The following is a 9,274-nucleotide window of genomic DNA, read 5'->3' as shown; positions in this document are numbered from 1 at the left end:
AGAGAGAGAGAAGAGGAAAGAAAGAAAGGAGAGAAAGAGAAGGAAAGAAAGGAGTGTGAAGGAAAGAAAGGAGAGAAAGAGTGAAAGAAAAGGAAACGGGGAGGGAGAAGAGGAAAGAAAGAAGGAGAAAAGGAAAGAAGGAAAGAGAGAGAAGGAAAAAAAGAAAGAAAGAAAGGAGACAGAGAGAAGGAAAGAAGGAAAGGAGTGCAAAGGAAAGAAAGGAGAGAAAGAGTGAAAGAAAAGGAAAGAAAGAAAGGAAAGAAGGAGAGAGAAAGAGAGAAGGAAAGAAAGGAGAGAAAGAAAAGGAAAGGAGAGAGAATAAGAGAAGAAAGAAAGAAGGAAAGAAAGGAGAGAAGGAGAGAGAGAAGGAAAGAAAGAAAGGAGAGAAAGAGAGAAAGAAAAGGAAAGAGAGAAGGAAAGAAAGAAAGGAAAGAAGGAGAGAGAAAGAGAGAAGGAAAGAAAGGGGAGAGAAAAAAAAGAAGGAAACAAAGGGAGAAACGAGAGAAAAGGAAAGAAGGAGAAAGAGAGAAGGAAAGAAAGAAAGAAAGAAAGAAAGAAGGAGAGAGAGAAGGAAAAAAAGAAAAAAAGAGAGAGAACGAAAGAAAGAATGGAAGGATGAGAGAGGGAGAAAGAACCCCCAATATGTATATTAATATATTCATAGGTTGTGTTGTCGACATGTTATCGGTTCCTACCCATTGCGGGGGGTTTCGATTCCAAATCCTTGATCGGAAACTGGAGTTGCGTCTACATGGCGGATTTAACGCATTTCCGACACGGCTTGAACTGTAATTACTCAATGGTACGGAGGCCCTGGGATTTGCAATTTCCCAAGGCATTCCTCCTTCCTTTCCAAAGAGTGCTAAATCCAGGGTCCTATAAACTCTGAGTTTAAAGTGCGTTAAACCCACAGTGTAGACGCGCCCTTGCAGGGAATACCAAGAGACGGGCGTCGGGCAATGATACCTTTCCGCCTCCCAACCTTAGTTTCACAGGAGGTGCAATGGAGGGCTGGAAGTGGAGGTTGCTTGTTTGCTTGCTTGTTTGTTTGTTTGTTTGTTTGTTTGGGGGGGGTGTCTGCAAGGGGGGGGGCTCCTTCTCCCCTTGTTCTTGGCGAAAGAGGAGGAGTCTGGGAGTGACTCCGGGTCTGCAGGGAAGAAGGTGCCGCAGTGAGGAGGGTGGGGCTGGGGAGGGAGGAAAGGAGGAAGGAGGAAAAGGAGGAGAAGGAGGAGGAGAGGAAGGGCAGGGCCAGCCTCCCACTCTGGACCAGGGCCTCCCTCCATCTTCTCCAGCATCTCCATCTTCTCCCAAGGTCAGTGTCCTCCATCCCCATGTTTTCCTCCATCCATCCCTCCCTCCCTCCTTCCTTCCTTCCTTCCTTCCTTCCTTCCTTCCTTCCTTCTTTCCTTTCTTTCCTTCTCTCTCTTCTCCAAATCTCCCTCCATCTTTCTCTCTGGAAATAACACTCAGCTCTTCATCTTTTGCACCATCTCCATCTTCTCCCCCTGAGCAAGGAATAGTTCTCCATCCCTATTGTTTTCTTTCTTTCTTTCTTTCTTTCTTTCTTTCTTTCTTTCTTTCTTTCTTCTTCTTCTCTTTCTTTTTCCATTTCTCTATCTCTTCTCCAAAACTCTCTCCATCTTTCACTCCATCTTCCCCAGCATCTCCATCTTCTCCCAAGGTCAGCGTCCTCCATCCCCATGTTTTCCTCCTTCCTTCCTTCCTTCCTTCCTTCCTTCTCTCTCTCTTCTCAAATCTTCCTCCATCTTTCCCTCTGGAAATAACACTCAGCTCTTCATCTTTTGCATCATCTCCATCTTCTCCTCCTGAGCAAGGAATAGTTCTCCATCCCTATTGTTTTCTTTCTTTCTTTCTTTCTTTCTTTCTTTCTTTCTTTCTTTCTTTCTTTCTTTCTTCTCCTTCTCCTTCTTTTTCTTTCTCCATTTCTCTATCTCTTCTCCAAAACTCTCTCCATCTTTCCCTCTGAAAGCAACATTCATCCTTCCCTTCATCTTCTCTATCTTTTCCTCCTTGTAGAAGAAAATCAGTGTTCTCTTCGCAAGGATTTCTCCTCCATCCCTATGTCTTTCTCCTTCCTTCCTTCCTTCCTTCCTTCCTTCCTTCCTTCCTTCCTTCTCTCTCTTCAGCTCTTCATCTTTTGCATCATCTCCATCTTCCCCTCCTGAGCAAGGACTAGTTTTCAATCCCTATTGTTTTCCTTCTATTTTCCTTTCTTCTTCTTCTTCTTCTTCTTCTTCTTCTTCTTCTTCTTCTTCTTCTTCTTCTTCTTCTTCTTCTTCTCCTCCTTCTCCTTCTCCTTCTCCTTCTCCTTCTCCTTCTCCTTCTTCTTTCTCCATCTCTCCATCTCCTCTCCAAAACTCTCTCCATCTTTCCCTCTGAAAGCAGCACTCATCCTTCCCTTCATCTTCACTATCTTTTCCTTCTTGTAGAAGGTCAGTGCTCTCTTCGCAAGGATTTGTCCTCCATCCCCATGTCTTTCTCCTTCCTTCCTTCCTTCCTTCCTTCCTTCCTTCCTTCCTTCCTTCCTTCTCTCTCTTCTCCAAATCTCCCCCCATCTTTCCCTCCATCTTCCTCAGTATCTCACCTTCTCCCAAGGTCAGTGTTTTCCATTCCCATGTTTTCCTCCTTCCCTCCTTCCATCTCTCTCTCTTCTCCAAATCTTCCCCTCCATCTCCATGTCTTTCTCCTTCCCTCCTTCCTTCCTTGTCTCTCTTCTCCAAATCTCCCTCCATCTTTCCCTCTGGAAATTACAGTCAGCTCTTCCCTCCATCTTTCCCAGCATCTCCATCTTCTCCCAAGGTCAGTGTCTTCTATCCCCATGTTTTCCTCCTTCCCTCTTTCCATCTCTCTCTCTTCTCCAAATCTCCCCCTCCATCCCCATGTTTTTCTTCTTCCCTCCTTCCTTCCTTCCAAATCTCCCTTCATTTTTCCCTCTGGAAATAACACTCAGTTCTTCCCTCCATCTTTTGCATCTTCTTCATCTTCTCCTTCTGAGCAAGGACTAGTTCTCCATCCCTATTATTTTCCTCCTTCTTTTCCTCTTCTTCTTCTTTCTCCATCTCTCTATCTCTTCTCCAAAACTCTCTGTATCTTTCCCTCTGAAAGCAAGACTCATCCTTCCCGTCATCTTCTCTATCTTGTCCTCCTTGTAGAAGAAGGTCAATGTTCTCTTCGCAAGGGTTTGTTTTCCTCCTTCCCTACTTCCTTCTCTCTTTTCTCCAAATCTCCCTCCATCGTTCCCGCTGGATATAACACTCAGCAATTCCCTCCATCTTCCCCATCATCTCCATCTTCTCCCAAGGTCAGTGCTGTCTTTGCAAGGATTTGTCCTCCATCCCCATGTATTCCTCCTTCCCTCCTTCCTTCTCTCTCTTTTCTCCAAACCCCCCTCCATCTTTCCCTCTGGAAATAACACCCAGCTCTTCCCTCCATCTTCATCTCCATCTTCTCCATCTTCATTATCATCTTCTTCAGCTCCTTGTTTCTGGTCAAAGACTTGTCCTCCATCCCCATGCTTTCCTCCCCCCCTTCTTCCTCTTCTTCGCCTTCTCTCTTTCTGTTCTTCAAAATTTTCTCCATCTTTCTCTCTAAAAACAACACTTATCCTTCCCTCTATCTTCTCTATCTTTTCCTCCTTGTAAAAGGTCAGTGTTTCTTGAACAAGGACTTGTTCTCCATCTTTTTCTCCTCCTCCTCCTCCTCTTTTTCCTTCGCTCTTTCTTTTCTTGCCAAACCTCTCTCCAGCTTTCCTTTGAAAACAATGCTAGCTCTTCCCTCCATTCTCACCATCATCTCCATCTTCTTCACCATCTCTATTGTTTCCTCCTTCCCTTCTTCTTCTTTCCTCGTTCTCTCTTTCCTTCCCAGATCTCTATCCCGCTTTCCTTCTGAAAACAACAGTAATTCTTCCTTTCATCTTCTCCATCTTCTCCATCTTTTCCTCCTTGTAGAAGGAGGTCAGGACTTGTTCTCCAACTCCATCTTTTTTCTCCTCCTCTTCTTTCTCTTTCCTCTCTCCATCTTTTCCTCTGAAAGTAGTACTCAGCTCTTCCCTCCATCTTCTCTAGCATCTCAATCTTTTCCAAGGTCAATGCTCTCTGGACAAGGATTTGTCCTCCATCCCCATGTTTTCATCCTTCCTTCTCTCTTTTCTCCAAATCTCCATCTTTCTGGAAGCAGCACTCAGCTCTTCCCTCCATTTTCTTCTTCATCATCTTCTGGTTGTCCCTGGGCAAGGATTTATCCTCCAACCCCATGTTTTCCTCCTCTTTTTCCTTCTCTCCTCCCTCTTTCTCCTTCCCAAATCTCTCTCAATCTTTCCCTCTGAAAATAGCACTTATTCTTCTCTCATCATCTCAATCTTTATCATTTTCTTCTCCTGCCGCTGCTCCTTGTCCTCCAACCCCATGTTTTCTTCCTTCTTTTCTTCTTCTCCCTCCCTCTCTCTTCTCCAAATCTCTCTCCATCTTTCCATCTGAAAACAACACTCAACTCTTCCCTCCATCTTCTCCATCATCTCCATCTTCTCCTCCTGAGCAAGGACTGCTCCTCATCCCTATTGTTTCCTCCTCCTCCTCCTCCTCTTCTTTTTCCTCCTTCCTTATTTATAGTCTCCAAATCTCTCTCCATCTTTTCCTATGAAAACAACATTCACCCTTTCCTCCATCTTCATCTTCTCTATCTTTTCTTCCTTGAAGAAAGTCAGTGTTTCCTGAGCAATGACTTGTTCTCCATCCTTTTTCTCCTCCTCTTCTTTTTCTCTCTCCTTCCTTCTTTCCAAATCTCTCTCCATTCTTCTCCCTGGAAACAGCACTCATCCTTCCCTCCATCTTCTCCATCTTCACTTTCTTCTTCTTCTTCTGGTCCCTGGTCAAGTATTTATCCTCCATTCCTATTTGTCGTCGTCGTCCTCCTCCTCCTCCCTCTTTCTTTCTCTCTTCTTCAAACCTCTCCATCTTTCCATCTGGAAATAGCAGTCATCCTTCTCTACATCTTCTTTGTCTTTTCCATCTTCTCTATCCTCTCTATCTTCTCTGTGTTCTCTATCTTCTTCTCCTCCTGGTTGAAGTTCAGTGGGCTTTAGGCAAGAGACTTGTCCTCTTCCCATTTTTCCTCCTTCTTTTCCTTTTGTTCTTCCTTCTCTCCTCTGGATACCATTCCATCTTATTTTCCTCCTAAACCAACACCCAGCTCTTCCCTCCATCCTCTCAATCTCCTCTTGGTGATAGAAGGCCAGTGGTCCCTGGGCAAAGGTTTCCCATCTCCATTTCCCCCTCTTCCTCCTCTTCTTTTTTCTCTCTCCTTCCTTCTTTCCAAATCTCTCTCCATTCTTCTCCCTGGAAACAACACTCAGCTCTTCCCTCCATCTTCTCCATCATCACCATCATCTCCTCCTGAGTAGAGACTGCTCCTCCATCTCTATAGTTTCCTCCTTCTCTTCTTCTTCCTCCCTCTCTCCTTCTCTCCAAAAATCTTTCCATTCTTCTCCCTGGAAACAGCACTCATCTTTCCCTTCATCTTCTCTATCTTTTCCTCCTCGTAGAAGGTCAGTGATTTCTGAGCAAGGACTTGTTCTCCATCTTTTTCTCCTCCTTCTCTCTCTTCTTTCCAAGTTTCTCTCTCTCTTTCCCTCTGAAAATAACACCAATCTCTTCCCTCCATCTTCTGCTGAGGAAAGGTCAAGTGGTCTTTGGGCAAGGGACTTGTCCATCCCTATTATTATTGTTATTATTGTTATTATTATTATTATTATTTCTTCTTCTTCTTCTTCTTCTTCTTCCTCCTCCTCTCCTCCTCCTCCTCTTCTCTTTCTCTTCTCCAGTTCCCTCTCCATCTTTCTCTCAGCTCTTCCCTCCATCATCTCCTTCATCTTCTTCTGCTGGTTGTCCTTTATGCCCTTCCTCCTCTTCCTCCACCCTTCTTTTTCTCTCTCCCTCTTTCCCTCTGAAAATAGCACTAATTTCTTCCCTCCATCTTCTGCTTAGAGAAAGTCAGGTGGTCTTTGGACAAGGGACTTGCCCTTCATCCCAATTTCTTCTTCTTCTTCTTCTTCTTCTTCTTCTTCTTCTTCTTCTTCTTCTTCTCCTCTTCCTCCTCTTCCTCCTCCTCCTCCTCCTCCTCCTCCTCCTCTCTTCCATTCTTCCTCTTCTGCAATTCCCTCTCTATCTTTCTCTCAGCTCTTCCCTCCATTATCTCCATCAACTTCTTCTCCATCTTCTTCTGCTGGTTGTCATTTATGCCCACGCCTCTTCCTCCTCCTCTTCCTCTTCTCCAGTTCCCTCTTCATCTTTTTCTCAGCTCTTCACTTCATCATCTTCATCATCTTCTCCTCCATCTTCTTCAGCTGGTTGTCTTTTATGCCCACCTGTCTTTCTCTTCTTCTTCCTCCTCCTCTTCTCTTCCTCTCTTCCTCTTCTCCAGTTCCCTCTCCATCTTTCTCTCTGCTCTTCCCTCCATCATCTCCATCATCTTCTCCTCCATCTTCTTCTGCTGGTTGTCCTTTAGGCCCACCCCTTTTCCTCCTCTTCCTCCTCCTCCTCCTCTCTTCCTCTCTTTCTCTTCTCCAGTTCCCTCTTCATCTTTTTCTCAGCTCTTCCCTTCATCATCTTCATCATCTTCTCCTCCATCTTCTTCTGCTGGTTGTCTTTTATGCCCACCTGTCTTTCTCCTCTTCCTCCTCCTCCTCCTCTCTTCCTCTCTTCCTCTTCTCCAGTTCCCTCTCCATCTTTCTCTAGCTCTTCCCTCCATCATCTCCATCATCTTCTCCTCCATCTTCTTCTGCTGGTTGCCCTTTAGGCCCACCCCTTTTCCTCCTCTTCTTCCTCCTCCTCCTCCTCCTCCTCCTCCTCTTCTCTTCCTCTTCTCCAGTTCCCTCTTCATCTTTTTCTCAGCTCTTCCCTTCATCATCTTCATCATCTTCTCCTCCATCTTCTTCTGCTGGTTGTCTTTTATGCCCACCTGTCTTCCTACTCTTCTTCCTCCTCCTCTTCTCTTCCTCTTCTCCAGTTCCCTCTTCATCTTTTTCTCAGCTCTTCCCTTCATCATCTTCATCGTCTTCTCCTCCATCTTCTTCTGCTGGTTGTCTTTTATGCCCACCTGTCTTCCTACTCTTCTTCCTCCTCCTCTTCTCTTCCTCTCTTTCTCTTCTCCAGTTCCCTCTCCATCTTTCTCTAGCTCTTCCCTCCATCATCTCCATCATCTTCTCCTCCATCTTCTTCTGCTGGTTGTCCTTCATGCCCATCCCCTCTTCCTCCTCTTCCTCCACCCTTCTTTTTCTCTCTCCCTCTCTCCCTCTTTCTCTAACCCCCCCCCCCTCCTCCTCTTCTTCCTTCTGCCCAACCAACTGGGAGCCTATGATAATCCCAATAAATGCGATTAAGGGCAGCCAGGATGGTGGGAGCTTAGCCTTCCTGCAGAAAGACAAAAAAGGCCTGGCTATGGGGGCGGAGGAAGAATATATGAAATCATGACTGCAACAGAGATAGATAGATAGATAGATAGATAGATAGATAGATAGATAGATAGGTTTTCTTATGGGGATGAGTTCCTTTCCCCCTTTCTTTCTGTGTCTGCAGCTATCCAGAGAAGGAGACCCAGCTGCAAAATTCAGCAGAATCTTATCCATATACATAGATAGAAAGATGGATGGATGGATAATAAATGGATATATAGAGAGATCAATCTATCTATCATCTATTGCAATAGATAGAGAGATAGACAGACAGACAGACAGACAGATAGATAGATGGATAATAAATGAATAGATACATAGAGAGATCGCAATAGATACATAATAAATGGATAGATACCTTGATCTATCTATCGATCATTTGTCTATCACAATAGATAGATAGATAGATAGATAGATAGACAGACAGACACATACCATAGGCTACTGCAATAGCTATTCTTTTGCAATTAGATTTCCTGCCATACTTGGAGAATCTATCTATCTATCTATCTATCTATCTATCTATCTATCTATCTATCTATCCATCTATCGGTTTATCTTATCTATCTATCTTATCTATTTATTGCATATATAGAAATGCACACACATACCATAGGCAACTCAATAGCTATTGTTTGGAAATGAGATTTTCTATCTGTCTGTCTATCTATCTATCTATCTATCTATCTATCTATCTATCCATCCATCCATCCATCCTTCCATCCATCCATCCATCCATCCATCCATCCATCCATCTATCTATCTATCTATCTATCTATCTATTGAGCCATCCGTCCTTCCATCCATCCATCCATCCATCTATCATCTATCTATCTATCTATCTATCTATCTATCTATCTATCATCTATCCATCCATCCATCCATCCATCCGTCTATCTATCAATCATCTATCTATCTATCATCTATCTATCTATCTATCTATCTATCTATCTATCTATCTATCTATCATCTATCCAACCATCCATCCATCCATCCATCTATCTATTACAATAAAAGTAAGATGTGTGCATGTATCAATGCATTACAATATATATCACTTTGTAATGAGATTCACTGCCTATGAATAGAGATATAGAAAGAGATTGATCAATCAACCGATAGATAAATAGACAGGGATAGAGATAGGCTATTGCAATACAGCCTTCGACAAAACATTTTGAGAAATGTATCATTTTTTTTCAGTGAGCTTCCCTGCCATGAATTGAGAGATATAGAATGTCTATCTATCACTCTATCTGTCTATCTATCTATCTATCTATCTATCTATCTATCTATCTATCCATCTCTATCAATATCTATCATTCTGTCTATCTATCACTCTATCACTATCATTCTATCTATCTATCTAATCTATCTATCTATCTATCACTCTATTTGTCACTATCATTCTATCTATCTGTCACTATCTATCAATATCTATCATTCTATTGATCTATCACTATCTATCTATCTCTTTCCATTTTTCTGTCTATCATCGCTCTCTCTGTATTTATCTGTCTGTTTGCCTATCTATCTGTCTATCTATCTATCTATCTATCTATCTATCTATCTATCTATCTATCTATTTATCTATCTATCTATCTATCTATCTATCTATCTATCTATCTACCTACCTACCTACCTACCTACCTACCTACCTACCTACCTATCAATCACTCTATCTATCTACCTACCTACCTACCTACCTACCTATCAATAACTCTATCAGTCACTCTATCTACCTACCTACCTATCTATCTATCTCAATCACTCTATTTGTCACTCTGTCACTCTATCTATCAC

General features: G+C 43.0%; 2 protein-coding genes across 2 annotated transcripts; both read right to left on the bottom strand.

Moving 5' to 3' along the window:
- Positions 1-3,666: 3,666 nt before the first annotated feature.
- Positions 3,667-4,976, bottom strand: LOC137097138 (uncharacterized). The gene is made up of 2 exons (XM_067468520.1): positions 4,676-4,976; positions 3,667-3,908 (listed from the first exon to the last, which is right to left on the bottom strand). The coding sequence occupies exons 1-2, from the start codon at positions 4,974-4,976 to the stop codon at positions 3,667-3,669; spliced, it is 543 nt and encodes a 180-aa protein (XP_067324621.1).
- A 1,630-nt stretch (positions 4,977-6,606) lies between these two features.
- On the bottom strand, positions 6,607-7,086 carry LOC137097137 (U1 small nuclear ribonucleoprotein 70 kDa-like). The gene has a single exon (XM_067468519.1). It carries the CDS (start codon positions 7,084-7,086, stop codon positions 6,607-6,609), a length of 480 nt encoding a protein of 159 aa, XP_067324620.1.
- Between the last annotated feature and the right edge of the window lie 2,188 nt (positions 7,087-9,274).

This window comes from Anolis sagrei, chromosome 5 (genome assembly GCF_037176765.1).
Source record: "Anolis sagrei isolate rAnoSag1 chromosome 5, rAnoSag1.mat, whole genome shotgun sequence".
NCBI classification, from domain to species: domain Eukaryota; kingdom Metazoa; phylum Chordata; class Lepidosauria; order Squamata; family Dactyloidae; genus Anolis; species Anolis sagrei.
This window is presented reverse-complemented; position numbering and strand designations above follow the sequence as displayed.

What these genes read in the sequence shown, in the direction of transcription:
- LOC137097138 (XM_067468520.1), bottom strand. Translation starts at nt 4,976, where the DNA reads ATGGAGAGGTTTGAAGAAGAGAGAAAGAAAGAGGGAGGAGGAGGAGGA. An exon ending in AGATGAAGATGGAGGAAAGG is followed by an intron (nt 3,909 to 4,675) that starts GTGAATGTTGTT and finishes TGTTGTTTTCAG; the next exon opens with AAGGAAAGCGGGATAGAGAT.
- LOC137097137 (XM_067468519.1), bottom strand. Translation starts at nt 7,086, where the DNA reads ATGGAGGAGAAGACGATGAAGATGATGAAGGGAAGAGCTGAGAAAAAG.